This window comes from Gossypium hirsutum, chromosome A10 (genome assembly GCF_007990345.1).
Source record: "Gossypium hirsutum isolate 1008001.06 chromosome A10, Gossypium_hirsutum_v2.1, whole genome shotgun sequence".
NCBI lineage: Eukaryota > Viridiplantae > Streptophyta > Magnoliopsida > Malvales > Malvaceae > Gossypium > Gossypium hirsutum.
In genome coordinates, this window is record NC_053433.1 from 114,225,210 (window position 1) to 114,242,098 (window position 16,889).

Genomic DNA, 16,889 nt, shown 5'->3' on the forward strand with positions numbered 1-16,889 from the left:
AGTAATGTTATCATTATTATTATTGAGCTCAATTATGTGATTTCGTCATTCAGAGATTGTGTTTCACAGGATATGTTAGTTAAATTATGAGTACGTGAATGAAAGTGACAGAATTTAAACACCTAATAAGGTTGAGCTCATTCACATGAACTTGTCATTTGAAATTGTGATTGACAGGAAGAAATAGTGAATTGCATGCTTATAAATGGTTACACATAATTATCTGAAAAACAAGAAAAATGACGGTTTTTGATATATGGAGACATGAGACATTGATATATGAATGTGGAATATGTTTGATAAATGTGTTTATTCATAATTATGGAATTATGTACCTCATGTGTGCTATTTGCATAAAGATGATATTTCAAATACGTTGGTGAATAAAGCTTAAATATGAAATAGTATGAAATCGAGACAAGTTGTTATGAAACTCGTACTCCTCGGTAATGCCTCGTACTCTATTCCAGCAATGGATACGGGCAAGGGGTGTTACACCTTATGTAGTAAAGAAGGCCTATTTTGGAAAGACATTGATATTGACCGAAATAGATGGCAAAGATTTGCCCAATCCAGTGAATTCAAATCTAGTTAAGAAGTATTCTACCTAAAAGGAAAAAGGCCAAAGTGAAAACCCGCAAAGGGTGCCTTGAGACCAAAGGGGATTTGAGTTGAAAACCCGAAAAAGGCGGTTCAAATTTGGGTCAAAGTGGGGCATACAATAGTCTTGCTATGCCTGAATTAACAATGAAAAGTATGCTACATCTTGGGGCATCGACAAAGTACTCCGGATCCTCTAAATACATATCGAGCTCAGAAGGGTCCTCATGAAGTTGGTATAGAGAAACTCAAGCTGCGATATCTAGGGCATCTAGTTTTCCATTTTACCTATTTTGAATTTGCTATCTTTGATTACCTTATTCTTTTCAAGATACGTCCTAATAAATTTCCTTCTTAATTGCATTTGCTATCTTTGATTAACTTACTTGCTTCGAGCCATGCTCCTAAATAATTTCCTTCCGGTCCATTGTTATGATCTTTTTCAAGCATTTCGCATTGAAATAATGATTAGTGGACTAATAATACTTTCAAAAAAGGAGTTCTGCATATTACTTTAGAAGCTTCTAAATAAGTATAGGAACCTGAAACAGGACCATTATTTAAAACTCATCAAGCCTAAGGGTTGGAAATATTTGAGAGAGATAAGTCTAAAATTGTGGCTATCTCTCCAGATTCTTTATTAAAGATATCAGTTGCACGAAAAAACAAGGTATTGTGTATGTGACGCCACCTCGAAAAATAACGGGTAATGTCAACCCAAGTATAAAAGAGGATCATTCTCAGGAAAAGAAAAATGATACTTTGCGTTCATGCAAATATCAAGCGTATACATCTGGTCATTACACCCAATGAATGGTGTAACAGATCAAATTAATTGAAGATCATACAAATCCTATACCTCTGAGTTGCAACAGGATGGATGAAAGAAACCAAAAGTTACTCCCCTGAAATTGCAGTGGGAGGTGCAACTTTATGTCCCCGAAGGTATAGTGGAAGGGACTCTAAAATTACAGCGGGGCAAGCTTGCTGAGCAGAATACGGTTGTTTCTTTGAGTTTTCTGTCAAGAATACTAGCTGAACAAGAGGGCAGCATAACACGTCAGCGATAAAGCCCTAATGAACTATGAGCAATGGCACCTTAAAAAGGAATTATTCTCATGACATTTCTGCATTCATACAATTCTTCTAGTTAGGAGCATTTGACTCATTCTGATCATGTCATCCTAATCATTTGGCATAAGTATAGGTACATGAAATCGATTCTACAGAACAGGGGAACCCGAAATCATTCTGACATTGTCTCACAAAATTTATCATATCTCATGATTTGAAATTCCATTGCTTACATAACTTCTTCTATAAGAAACTAGACTCAATAAGATTTAATTTCATATTTTATTAATCCTCTAATTCCATTTCTACAATTTTTGGTGATTTTTCAAAGTTAGACTACTGCTGTCCAAAACAGTTTTAGTGCAAAATGTTGATTTCCATTTTGCCCCAAATTTCACAATTCATACAATTCAGTCCTTGCTCAATTAACCCCTCAATTAAGATAATTTTATAAATTAATACTTTTCCTAGACATTATAAGTTATTTAATAACTATTGAAATTCATAATTTTTGCATAAAACTCTAACTTCAAACTCTTTTACAATTGGGTCCCAAACATTCACTTTCTATTCAATTCTTTCAATAAAATCAGCATATAAACAATTTAAAGCTCTAATTCCATGCCAAATCATCATATACTTTCAGCACATATTCATAGTAACTTTCAATTTCTTTCATAGAATCAAAAACTAATGAATTCAACAAGTGGACCTAGTTGTAAAAGTCACAAAAACATAAAAATTTCAAGAAGAAAGCAAGAATTAAACTTACATTAAGCTAGAGTATGAAAACCAGCTTGAACCCTCCTCCATGGCTATTTTTCATCTGATGAATATGAAAAGAAATGAAGAGAATTCTAGATAATTCCACTTTAGTCCTAGCTTTATTAAGTAAATTTTGCAATTTTCCAATTTTGCCCTTAATTTTCCTTATTTTCTTGCTGATTTCATGCCATTGCCGTCCAGCCCAAAGAGACCTTGGGTCTATTTTCCTTTTAAACCCTCTTTCTTTTATCATTTAAGCTATTTAATCATTTTTCACAATTTTGCATTTAATACAATTTAGTTCTTTTTGTTCAATTAACTATCAGAACTTTAAAATTTCTTGACGGAACTTTAGTACTGACTTATTAACACTCCATAAATATTTATAAAAATATTTATGGCTCGATTTAAAATTCCCGAGGTCTCGATACCTCGTTTTCGATTCTAATTATTTTAATATTTATTTTTAGTACACTATTTACTACTTCAAAATTTTTCCTAACTTCACATTTAACTTATACTCACTAAATTAATAATATTTCCTACTCATTTGTCCGATTTAGTGATCTCGAATCACTGTTCCGACACCACTGAAAATTAGGCTGTTACACTATTTGAAGAAGAGGAGCACCAAAGAAGTCAAGACTCGGCAAGACCGGGCAAAATTTGCCCTTCTTTATGTCTTTACTCTATTCTCGTTACACGACAATGAACAAAGAGGGGCAGCTGTAGAAGGCTCAAATTGCCTGGGCCCATTTTACAATCCTAAACAGACTCCAGCCTAAAACCAAACTAAACCAAACTAAACCAACTAAACCCCAAATTTTAAACCCAATTAAACCATCAGCCCAAATTAAACCCAAACCAACTAAACCCTAACCTAAAATCCCAAAAATTTTCAGAAAAACAAAAAGAAAAACCTATCTAGCAGCCGCCCTAGCCTTGTCAGCCACCTGCTCCACCGCTTTTCAGTCACCTGCCACTACCACTTGCACCTACAAGGATTTAAAGAAGAAGAGACAGCAAACAATAAAAAAAATTTGTGTAAAAAAGGTTATAAAAAGCCTTCAAAAATCCATTGTAAGGACTTTTTTTTTCTTTTCTTTTTCTCGGAAAAATAAAAAAACAGACTTTCAAACACAAGGAAACAGAGTAGAAATACAATCAAAAGATTTAAACACCAACATAAAATCGCAGTAAGAAACACAAAAGAGAGTTCAAAGGTTTCGAAATAAAGGTTTATCTATTTTCTTTTTATTTTTCTTTCTTTTTCGAACCTATTTATACATATCTTTCTTTATTTTATCTTTTAAAAACAGCATATATGTATATATTTATAGATAAATAAAAAAATACGAAAATTTTACCTTTTTTTGGTTTTCAGCCACCGTGTACGGTGGCCGGCGCGACGAAAAACGTCGGTCCGATGACCGTACCCATGATTGGCGCAGGAGCCCTAGAAGAGAAAAAAAGGCCCTCTTGAGTTTTTTTTTTATTTTCAGCAGAAATGAACCTTTTTTGTTAAATTTGGTTTGTATAGAAGGATAAAACGATGTCGTTTCAATGGGATTTTGGAGACCACAAAACGGCGCCGTTTGGCCCTCAACCCGCGCATGCGACCCGACCCGCTAGGGGATCCGCGCGTTTTTTGTCCTGATGGGATATTTTCCCAATAAGTCCTTCCGCTTTTTATCACTTCGCAATTAAGTTTTATTGGGATTTTAATTTCGCCCTGAATTTGTGCTTGGATTTCAATCGGGTCCTACTCGATGCTGTGCGTTTTTGAGGGAGGGTTTATTGCCCGATTTGGTCCCTCTTTGTTGTTTGCATGTTCGATTTGGTCGTTTTCTACTTTATTTATTTTCAAATTGGCCCCGATTTTTTCATTTTAGGTTTATTTTAGTCCTTTTTGTTATATTCAATGTTTTAACTAAATTAATTGGTTTAATATGTTATTATTATTACTATTGTTATTCTACTATTATCACTTAATATATTATTGTCACTATCATTATTATTTTACTATTATTGTAGCACCCCAAACCCGGCCCAGACGTTAAGGCCGAATCCGACGTGCCACTTTGAAGTCAAAAACCCGTGTTCCCTTTTTAGTGTTTTAAAAAACCAAATTTTGTCAAACTAACCAAGTGAATGGAAGCTGTGCACCAGGTAGGAAACCGGAAAAGAGGTGGTGAGTCCATCGGACTGCTTAAGTACCAAGCTCCCTTCGGATCCAATCCTAGACATGCATACCGCCATTGTCACACCTTAACGTCATGGATATTTCTAGGAAACCGATTTGATTAAGTCATTTTTAGAAAAAGTGATTAATTTTGGAAAATACTTCCATTGCGGAAGCTTTGCCTGTTGTCGTGTTATTTTGAAATCAATTGTTGTTTTTTTGAAAACACGTCCTAAAGCTATCCAGTTCAACAGTTAAAATAAGTAATACCTATTTTAGTAATACATATTAAAACCATCAAAAATAAATAAGCGGCCTTATTACATTTAAAAGCCCAAAACCTCAAACGTAATTAAAAGGATGTCCAGTTCACCAGAAGAAAATCAAACTTTCAGAACGGGTGGCCACTCGGAATTCCCTCACAGCTCCAAGCCCACTATGGTTGGGGATTTCCTGGGTGGATGAAAATAAAAGGGGTGAGTTTGGGGAAACTCAGTGTGTAAGGAAAACCCATTCAAAGCCCAAGTCAGCTCAAGCCCATTGGGCCTAAGCCCATTCAGGTAACAGTGATACTGGGCCAGAGCCCTTTTCAGATTACAATAAACTGGGCCTTAGCCCCTTATTCAGATAACAGTATGGCCCATAGGCCCATTTCAAAATACATGCAACATCAGTAAACATATGCAAGCCCATTTGGGGAGACTACTCAACCCACCAACCACTACACTCCACCCGTACCAGCCATACACTCCATGTGGGGAATAGCTCAACCCACCCAGCCCAACACTCCACAGTTGCAGCCTTGCTGCTCAGTTAACAGTAAATTGAGGCAAAGCCTCCAGTACGTGGACAAGCCACTTTCAGTACTTCCTCCGTCAATATCCCAGTCCCATGCATCAGATAATAACAACATGGCATGCAGTAAATAACAACAGTCAAACATGCATTTAGGTCAATTTAACCCTAGGGGTATTTCGGTAATTTATCTACTAGGGGTAAAACTGTAAATTTTCCACTTTTAAAGGTATTTCAGTAATTTATCTATTTTAGGGTTTTTCATGCATATTCCTACCTTTCATGTACTAACAGAATCACGTACCGAGGGTTCTTACCGAATTGGGCCCGTTGGCCCATCATTCCAATTTTGGCCCATTAAGCCCAAAAATATCGAGGGCACAGAAATCATGCACTTTGCAGTCCAAATTTTGCAGCTTACCAAAAACATTAATCGATTTACCTCACGAGCATTCGCACACTCGCAAATCTACAAAATACCAGTTTTCGGCATTTCGGCTTTTCGGCTTTTGCCGATCTAGCTAAGAAAGAGGGTGTTAGTTACACACCTGTTTGTGATGATATGCTGACGAGATCCACACACGAACTGCCTACAATTGGATTACTAACACATTAATCTAACTGTTCAAATACAAACTATGTATTAACCCCTTACAATATTCGGCCAACCATACCTACAGATCATAGTAAGCTTATAAGAAAACAATAAGCAACTCATTAACAAATTTTTGTCAATGTTTACCACATAATCATAATTTCACTGCAAGCTGTCTTCCTGAGCAAGAGTCACTAAATTATTTATAACTGGAGCTACGAAACTCCAAATCAAGTGCCGTTAATTTTCCCTGAAAATAGACTCATATATCTTCTATCCATAAAATTTTCAGAATTTTTGGTTTAGCCAATCAATACCAGAGTTTTCTCAAAGTTTCCCATGTTTTACTGTTTGACTAATCTGACCACTCTTCATTACGAATCAAATTTCTCATTGTACAGAATTCAAAATATGTTCTTGTTTATTTCATTAGAAACTAGGCTCAATAAGCTTTAATTACATAATTTATTCAGCTTCTAATTCATCTTCCACAATTTATGGTGATTTTCCAAAATCACGTTACTGCTGCTGTCCCAAGCAGATTTATTACCAAATCACTCTTTCATACACCTATCTTGCATGCATGTTATTTAAACATGTATATCACCAGTCAATCATCATATATCTATGATTTTTACTTAAGCATAATCTCCATTTCATCATTTTAAAGCACAACATGTTAGCCGATTTTTCCCTTTAGCATCTAAGGCACATGCATGATCATTTGTTTGGCTCAACTTCACCTATCTTCCATTTTTCATCAAAAGAACATGAAACAACAACCAAAAACTAAAATATGCTTCATGAGTTAGGGTAGAATCAAGAAGAACTCATGAACATCAAGATAGAAGCAAAGTACCAAGAACTTACCTTCAATTTTTCCCCCTCCTAGTGACCGAATATTCAAGGGTTTCCTCCCCTATTTGCTCTCTCTCTCAAATTCAGCTATGAAGAACAAAGAATGAACAACAACCTTCCTTTACTTCCTTTTGTTATTCTTATCACTCAACATTTTAGGACACATAAATGATATACTAATATTTGTGCCATACTCATGCCATAATTCCAATAAAAATATGCCCATAATGCTTATCATGCCCATCATCCATTAACTATTAAAATGTTAATGCCCATCATTCATTAACTATTAAAATCCTAAAATGCATACATTATCAACTATCCATCACCTTGGCTGGCCATTACATTAAAAGTGGGGAATTTGACATGCAAATCCTCCTATTTTACACTACTATTTATTTGGCCACTACAAATTAGCCTATAGCATTTTCAAACATTTTCACATAGGTTCTTTTTCATAATTTCACCCCCTTTTTGTTATGAAACAAAAATTAACTAAAATTGTCGAGTTCTATCTTAAGTTTGGGCTTTCTAGAGGCCCACTAACATAATTAAACCTATGCCAACATTCACAGGATTCCCGAAAATTGGGGCGTTACAATTATAACTTAACATATTATTATTACTTTTATTATTATTATTATTATTATTATTATTATTATTACTACTTTTATCTTTATTTTCTTTACTATTATTTTTATTATCATTATTTATTTATTTATTACTATTGTTATTATTATTGTCATATTATTATATATGTTTTATTACAAATTGTGCTTTACATATTATTTATTTTAATTTGGTTCATTACTTCCAATATTTTCAAACCTTTTCCCTTATATTTATTTATTCATTACTTTATTATTATTGTCCTCACTATTATTTATTTATTTCATCTTTACTTATTCATATTCACATTTATTATTATTGTAATTTGTTTGTTAATATTACTATGACTATTATAGTACATTAGTATTATCATATCATTTATTTATCATATATTCTTGACTTGTATAATTGTTTTATATTATTGCATTATTATTCCCCATGAACTATGTTTAAATATAATCGGTTATCTTTGAATCACATTTCAAATAAGCCCATGTCGTTTTAGTTTACGTTTGATAATTATTTAAAAAGAAAATTTTAAAAATAAAGGCAATATTCTGTTTTTGGGGGATTCAAGAGATCGTGCCCTAACGTACTAGATTTCAATTTTTCTCGTTTGATCAAAATGACCCAATAACATTTTAAAATTAAAACACGTGATTTTTGAAAATCAAGAGACCAACTTATTCTCGAGGGTCTGAAATGTTGAGTCCTAACGTACTGGATGTGGCATTTTATTACTTCGGGACAAGGTCTTTAGAATCCATTTCGATTTACTCAAGCAAATTCTTCGTATAGATTAACATAAAAAAGGGATCATATTCTAAATTATTTTTGAGTTTTTAAATTTCGACATTAAAACGTTAATTAATTAATTAGGTACCAATTTTGGGCGTTATGAGGGTGCTAATCCTTCCTTGTACCTAACCGACTCCCGAACCCGTTTTCTCAAATTTCGTAGATCAAAATCGTTGTTATAGTAAATCAAATTGTTTTATTAAAATGACCAAATTTCTAAGTGCCCCGATCATACATAAACAAAAAAAGGATTAGTGGCGACTTCCAATTTTCGTTTTCTTTTCAAAAATCAAGTCGACCCCGTTTTTTAAAAAAATAGTTTCGGCAGATTCCTTAAATGATTTTTATCTAACTAATTCGATTCATCAATCTGGTCTTATAAAAACAATCATCGATTAAGGGCTAGTTTGGCAATGCTTTTCAAAAGTGCTTTTGAAAAGTGGTGTGGAAAAGTGCTTTTGAGAAGTGCTTTTGAAAAATTTGGTTTAAAATTTGAGTGTTTAGCATTGCTGTCAAAAAGTGCTTTTGAGAAATAAAATATCTATTTTAGACATGTTATTATCAAGTAACAAATATACATTTAAATAATATTTAAATTAGTTAGTATTATTATATTTTAGTAAGAATATAAAAAAATATATTATAATTTCTTGTTAATATTTTAATATATAAAATATAAATTTTAAATATTTTTAAGCAATAAATATTAATTATTTATAAAATTTAATTAGAATATATAAACTATATTTTAAATATTTAAATATAACTATTAAATATTTGTAATTAGTATTTTAAAAAATATTTTTTTATTTTTAATTAATGATTTTAACACATTTGTAATTAAGTACCAAGAAAAAAAAGGAGAAGTACTCTGTTATTGGAGGGGTGAAAAAGTAATTGAGCACTAAAAGTGCTTTTGGGAGCTAAAAATTTTAACTTCTCCTTTTCAGAAGTGTTTTTCAAAAGCACTTCTGAAAAGTTAAAAATTTCAGCCAAAAGCAGCTTGTTCTGCACAACTTTTCTTCCAAAAGTGCTTTTGGAGCCAGAAGTGCTTTTGAAAAGCAATGCAGAACTGACCCTAAGAGTGGAGTTGGGTAATCGAGATGTCATATCTACAAACCTGCCAAGGTATTGGGCGTGAAATAGAAAGGAAGATAGAAGCATAGAGTAAGTAATTATTTATGCTTAACCTCATCTATTTAAATATCGTGTATATATATATATATAAAGTAAGGTGAATGAAAGTTTGTGAGCAATCAAATGTAAAAAAGTCTTGGTAAAAAAATTTTAGAAAATCAATTAATTCTTTAATAAAAAATGGTGAATGATAGTTTGTGAGCAATCAAATATAAAAAAGTCTTAGTAAAATAATTTTAGAAAATCAATTAATTTTTAATAAAAATTGCATTCAATTAAAATTTTATTTAAATTCTTAAAATATAGCTAGTTAAAATTTCTAACTGGGTAATATGACAGCTGACATGGAAAATTAATTGGTAGGATACATTGCAAGCTTAATAGACACTTAAATTTGAATTTTAGATATAAAATGATTACGTGGAACAATCACAAATCTTATATATAAACTACAAAACCAACATTCAAAAAATAAACAATTTGGGTGAGCCACAACAAACAGCAGTCACTCTAAAGCACTTTCTAAATGACAAACAATTTATAAAGCAGAGCAAGCAAGATGTCATCCTGGTTATAAAGCACTTCATTTTCTGTCATAAGCAATTCATAAGTTAAAATTTTAGTGTTAACATTTGGAAGAAAAAATATGGTAATATCACAAAGTGAAATGAAACTCACTTACTTATGCAACATAAGACGCATGAACACCACATTTCTCCACCTTGATAGGTTCTTCTTCGCCGCTTAAGTCCAACTTTTTAATGTGGAATTCAAATGATGCCTCCAGGTAACCCTTGTCATTTTTAACCATAGCACCACTGAACAAAATGAACACATGATCACCAATGTACTGCACTAACTCAAATTCTGGACTGCAATACCACTCACTTTTGAACTTCTCATAATGACCACCAGTGGCCGTCAATTGGCATTCACAATTTCATATAATATCTTCATATTTATGACCATGTGCGAAATCGGCAACAAGGCAGATGACAAAAACCAAGTATCTTCTCCCACTACACCCATTTGGGGATAGTCCCAAAATTAATGAAGAACTCATGCTCTGATACTCGAACGTATTTGCCGAAATTTCGTTTCCCGGGAAACAACAAACAAGAATTGGTGGATCACAATCAGATTCCTTTTCCCATTTCTTTAGTACGGATCCAATTTTGATCATCGCATTTGCCTCAATGTTATTAATTGAATCTTGATTCAAGTTGAAGCAATTAGAGAATAACATGAAAAATTCATGACTATCTTCTGAAGATTCGAGTTCATATAGATTTTGGTTTGTGAACGATACTTTTTCTAATGATGTGCAGTCATGTGCAACCAAGTACCTTAGATATGGTGGAAGGTCTGAGAGAAATTTAAGGTTGTTGCAATGATCTATATGCATAAATTCAAGGCTTTTAAACTCAAGGATTGAGTTTCCTGGGAATTCGGTTTGAGTCTCAGATAAGTATAATTCTGATGGGTGTTTTGGGAATTCGGTGATAGGGCAATGACTAAGATACAGAGAACGAAGGAATCCCAACTTTGAAATATTGCTCGATACCTTTTTCACCCCTGACTTTCTCAAGCACAACTGTTCAAGACTAGTGAGATGCTCAACTGAATCAGGCACTTCTTCGATTCCAGTTTCATCTAATTCTAAAATAGAAAAGTGATTTGGGACCTCGGGAAACTTCTTGAGATTATGACATCCCTCAAGTTCAAGCGTTTTAAGATATGCCAAATGATCGAGACAAGGGTGTTCGACCAAACTTTCGCACCCATTGCAGCAAAGGCTTTTAAGGTTGACGGCACTTAATAAATTAGGGATCTTCCTTAAATTCTTGCATTGAGTAAGGTCAATCTCCCTCAAGTTAACAAGATTCTGCGCAATCAAAATATAAAATAGCTACATTACTTCATAGCATTGTCAACTTATTTTGGATTGTATCAGAAGTGAAAGAAAAATTAAAAAATATTTTTTTAAAAGCTTTTAATAAGACTCCATCCTATTATTCACTGACATATCAATTATAAATATAAATATTTTTAAATATTAGATGAAGAAAGTAGGAAAGTATACCTGATAACCGTCTTCATTCCAAAGAAATTCCATATCGCTATGTGGTAATTTCAACACAACAAGATTGATTGGATTAAAACTTGATAAAGATTTGAAGGGATAATAATCCCAAAAAAGATACCTTAACTCGTCAGGAAGAGATACACTATCATTTTGGTCGGCAAGAAGCTTCTTTTCCGAACACTTCTTCCAAAATCTCCCAGCAAAGTAGAAAAGAATAACTCTAAGATTGTACATGTTGTCAAAAGCAGTAGGACATAACTTTAGATTATCAATTTGAGACATGTCTAACTTTAATCCTTGAATTAAATCAGTCCCCTAATAACAAAAACCAATTTATCAAGTATTAGTAAAAGAGAAATTTAAGATCATCCCAATATATCACTCATTAAAAAAAGTAACTATATTAAGGAAAGCTTAGACTAATTAGGCACACATCCTTTTTATTAGAGGAAATTTAGATATAAAATAGTTTTATTTTATTTCATTATACCTTAATACATGAGTAAAACAATGTTTTATGAACTAATTACAAATAATTAAACTTGTTAACATGTGACTACACATAATTATTTTTATTTTTACCCTTTTGATTAAAATCACACAAAAATATGAAAAATATAAAGAATGTAAATGCAATTAATGCTTACTTTATTATATCTGAGCACTTGATACACATCTTTAGGATTCCATAATCTACTGTGCTTCCAAAGTTCTTTAGCCTCTTGACGAACAATATCCTTCCCCATCTCTTCAAGCATGTCGTGCATTGAAACACATTCACAGTAGTCTATGCTAAAAAATGGAATATCAGTTATGATATCAATTAAGCACTTATCAAGTAAGTTGCTTATTCCAGACACTGCACCTCTATAACAGCGACTTAGAATTTCTTCTGCATCTTCCTTTGATTCGTTTTTAAAGAAGCATGCTATGTCAAGAAATACATTCTTCTCTAGTTCATCTAACCCATCAAAGCTTCTCTTCAAAATCTGTGAATTTTTTGGTTGGGCGTATTCCTTTAATTTATCCACCTCACTTTCCCAATCTCTTTTAGACTTTGTATACAATCTAGAACCCAAAACTTTAAGAGCAAGTGGACTCCCTTGGGCTTACCGTACAAACTTGTACGATAGATTTAGAAAATCAACAGCAGGATTCAACTGTCTAAATGCAAATATAGAAAAAAGTTGAAGAGAGTCGTTCTCGTTTAACTTCAGTACCTCATGTATTTTATTTGCTTCTCCATTCTTAAGTACTTGTTTATCTCTAGATGTTATAATGATTTTACTTCCTTCACCAAAATACTGAACTCCCAAATCATTCATTAGGTCTGAGTCATTAACATCATCAAGGACAACAATTACTTTTTTGTTGTTCAACCTCTCTTGGATAAAGTCTTGTCCAATTGAAGGGGTGCGTATATGAATTTCTTGCTTTAATAGTTCTGTAAGAAAATCATCTCGTAAAGATTCCATCCCTTGTTTCTCTATTTTCTGACTAACGTTATGAAGAAAGCAACTATCGTCGAACTTTTGAGAGACTTCTTTGTATACAACATCAGCAAGGGTAGTTTTGCCTATACCACCCATTCCCCAAAGTCCTATTATGCGAGTATCTTCTTGCTCAATTAGCCCCAAAATCATTTTTTTCTGATCATCTATTCCAACCAATTCTTCAGAAGCATTTCTAAAATAATTATTCATTAACTTTTTTATAACATATTCAACAATATCCTTGATGTACTCTGTTTCAGGTCTAGCAAGTAATAAAAATTATATATGAGAGCTAAAACAAATATAAGTGAAATAAAATTAGAAGATGAGAAAAATATAGTTACCTGTCGAATTTGCCTCCTATTATGTGCCAACCTTTTAATTTACCGACTTCAACAAAAGCAGATTTCCATCGCTTCACTTCATCAATTGGCCTCTTTAATTCATGGTCTTCAAAGGATGTCTTAAAGCTCCCACCAATATTTCGCACATTGGAAGGATCAACATGGTAAAAGATGGGAAGAACAATATGTCCTTGAGTGTCCTTGCGGTCCATGATGTCAGAAACTTCTGCCAAACATGATTTTGATGAAGCAGAATCTACGGACAAAACGATGATTGAGAGATTTGAAGCTGCAATTGCTTGAGAAAGTGCTGATGAAAGTTGCTCCCCCTTTTCTAGTTTTTCTTCATCGAAGAAGACATTCATTCCCGTGTCTTTCAAAGCTTTGAGTAGATGAGCCGTGAAGTTAAGACGTGTGTCTTCACCTCTAAAGCTCAAGAAAACTTGATGCTTCAGTTGACGAGAAGAGTAAGAAGAAACAATTGTTTGAGGAAGTGCTTGAGAAAGTTGCTCCTCGTCTTCCAGATCTTGTTCATGGAAGAAGATATTCATTATTCTGTGTTTCAGAGTTTCGAGTAAATAAGTGATGAAGTTAAGGCATGTGTCTCTTTGAGGAGAAGAAGAGGAAGAAGAAGCAGCCATGAAAGAGTTTGGATTGTGTGATCGATGCAGAGACAGCAAATTACAACAAGGCAACTTCAAAACATGGTATTCTTTTATCGAAATATGGATTTTGTTAGAATAAATCAAAGGCGACGACTTCAGTTTTGTCATTATCTCTGAGTCAAGATTGGTGTCGCTCGGTATCTCTCTTGTGAGGATACAGGGGATTCTACCCCCTTTTTTTTTTCTTTAAATCTTTTCATCAATCATTAATCAAACGTGCTTTAGAATTCATCATTAGTCTGCCATCTGACTTAATCCGAAGTTCCGCTAGAAATGTGGGAGGGTTTGAATAAAAATATGGACTCGAAAAATAAGTTTAAATAAAAAATAAAATCTGTTTTAAAAATGAATCGGGTATCAGGTAAGATATTTTTAGCCTGGGCCCGGCCCTATCGAATTAACTAAAGGATAAAAAAAATATGTATTTTTTTATACTTTTGAAAGTTATTTTCTTATTATTTTCTCCATATTTTATTACCATTTTACTATTATGTTGCTATTATTTTGTTGTTATTATTTGGATATTGTATAAAACTTATTTTATTGTTAATTTTGTTATTATTTTAAAGACATTTGTTAGTTTTGTTATTATTTTAGAGGTATTTGCTTGTTAAGTTACATTTATCTTAGTGTTATTTAAGTCTACATTTTTTAAAAAATTTATTTTTAATTTGTTAGGAAATATTTATTTTGATATTTTTATTATTTTTGATGTATTATATATATTTAAAAATTATATAAAATTAATAAGGGTGGGTCAGATCAGATTCGGATTTTAGTATTTTTATCCGGGCCAAGCATGTGCAAAATTTTAGGCCTATTTTTTGGGCTGACCCAACCATGAGCAACTTTAATGTGCTTGTGGACCTTAAAAACTCACAAGTGGGAGAAAATAAATATTTAGATTACAAAGATATCTTTTTCGTTGAAATTTTAAACATCTTCTATTAAAACTTGGTTTGAAAAAGTTTGTATTAAAAATATTATTACTGATATGAGCTCGATCATATCATATTTAAATTCAACTAAAAAGATTTACGAGTGAGTCAAACATGGTTGATTTCAAATTAATTGGGCTCTATGGAAAGTCCAAAGTTCAAATGAAATCCATCATTCAAGTTCCTTCCTTGATATTTATATATTAGTGTTGTTATGTGTCAATATTTAGTCTTGTTCACAGCTTTGTGTTTTCATTTATAATTATATCGTGTGTCATAGTGTTCACCTATGTTTTATTACTTTGTGCTTATGTGTTTCTAATGTGTTTGCATTTGTTTCCTTAGCATGCGAATTATTGTTCCTTTTTGCTCAAGTATTTCGTGTGTTACGCTATTTTCTTTGAACTTAACTGTTGTGTGAATTGTTTTGAAATTGTGCTTTTGGGATCTTTTTATATTGTTTTGCAAGTACCTTGTTGACCCTACATTTTCCATGAAAACATTTCATCTCCCGATCAGAATTCAAGAAAAGACTTAAGGATTCAAGTATTCAATGAACGAATTTATTGGAGGGGATTTTAAAAGATTCACATTTATGCATCTAAACTGACCTTTCGGTCAACCTATGGCCATTCAATTGCCACCGTCCATGATGAGAGCCAGTGGCGAAATTAGGGGCTGGAAAGTCCCCCAAAATGATTTTTTTTCATATGATGTTTAGAATCTTTTAAAATTTTAAATTAGTAAAAGGTTAAATTTTTACTTTGACTTTTTTTAAAAATATAAAAATTTAATTTAATCCTTTAAAAATTATAAAGATATAATTTATTAAAATAATAAAATATATTTTTTATTATAAAAATTACAATTTAATTTTGACTCAATTTTTTTTTCAATTTTCGCCCTGATGAAAGCTGAATGTAACATTTGAAGCTTTTCCTTGCACCTTAAGTATACATGAACGGTTGGGGATTAAGTGACTTTTCGAATTGCATGCAATTAATAAAATTCATGCACAATTAGGAAATTCTAAAATCCATATTTATTGGTAGGTCTGGCTATTCATATACCTAGAGTAGTCTATAAATAGCTGCTCACTTCGAAATTTGAAGAAGTTGAACTTATATATACAATGTGAGAAATTTCTCTTAAGAACATTTACACGAATTTATCAATGCTAATTTTCTTGAGTTCTTAACAACATCCGCATTACTTGTAATTTTAAATTGATTACGAGTTTACATCAATTACTAATAAAATATCTAAAATTATATTTATATTTTTAATTAAAATTATTTAATTTATGAAATTTTGATTCGTAATACGAGGCTGAGAAATATTTTATAAGTTCAAGTTCATTCTTAGGCAGGCTTGTCCCGTCCAAAAAACATGTTTTACTATTAAGAAATTAATAAAATATTATAATTATATTTTTAGTTGTTATTTTATACATTTTATAAGTAATATTTAATTTTAAAAATACTTTTTTATTATTTAAATATAGTAATAAAACAAAATCTATTTGTTAATATTTTTTGGAATAGAGATCAGTCCAATTCTTTAATGCTTCCTTCCTTTGTATAATTATGTGAAATAGAAATCAATTAATTAAGAAATCATGTATAATTTCAGCAAGGTTATTGAATTATATTTGTTGTAGATCAATTTTGGCCCGTTTACATCTAAACCCAAAACTAACAGCCCAAACATCAAACCCATTTTATAACCCACACACAATTTAAACCCATTAACCCATCCTCAAAACCCAACCAATTAAACTCATTTACAGCTAAAAACTCAATTACAAAATCAAACCCAGCCCAAATAAATAACCTAAACCCAATTACCTAAACCCAAAATTAAAAAAACCCTAGCCCGCAACCTAAACTTTTCTCAACTAAACCCTAGTCCCCCTAGTCGCCGCTCTTAGCCTTTGTCACCACCAACTCC

At 32.2% G+C, this 16,889-nt stretch overlaps 1 protein-coding gene across 6 annotated transcripts; it reads right to left on the reverse strand.

The window, feature by feature from the left end:
• Positions 1 to 9,796: 9,796 nt before the first annotated feature.
• Positions 9,797 to 14,067, reverse strand: LOC121207773 (disease resistance protein RUN1). Of its 6 annotated transcripts, none has more exons than XM_041078146.1 (5): positions 13,337 to 14,067; positions 12,147 to 13,254; positions 11,497 to 11,814; positions 10,096 to 11,298; positions 9,797 to 10,003 (listed from the first exon to the last, which is right to left on the reverse strand). In XM_041078146.1, exons 1-2 carry the CDS (start codon positions 13,975 to 13,977, stop codon positions 12,609 to 12,611), a joined length of 1,287 nt encoding a protein of 428 aa, XP_040934080.1. In that variant the 5' UTR covers positions 13,978 to 14,067; the 3' UTR covers positions 9,797 to 10,003; positions 10,096 to 11,298; positions 11,497 to 11,814; positions 12,147 to 12,608. The 6 variants fall into 6 exon arrangements, with proteins under 6 accessions (XP_040934080.1, XP_040934081.1, XP_040934082.1 ...); XM_041078147.1 differs by having other exon boundaries at positions 10,092 to 11,298; XM_041078148.1 differs by having other exon boundaries at positions 9,797 to 11,298; positions 11,497 to 11,719.
• Positions 14,068 to 16,889: the final 2,822 nt, after the last annotated feature.

Coding starts and splice junctions, on each gene's coding strand:
- LOC121207773 (XM_041078150.1), bottom strand. CDS start 12,266: ATGCACGACATGCTTGAAGAGATGGGGAAGGATATTGTTCGTCAAGAG. Junction 11,815..12,146: donor AAGTGCTCAGATATAATAAA/GTAAGCATTAAT, acceptor TTTTGTTATTAG/GGGACTGATTTAATTCAAGG. Junction 11,299..11,496: donor GGAATGAAGACGGTTATCAG/GTATACTTTCCT, acceptor TTGATTGCGCAG/AATCTTGTTAACTTGAGGGA.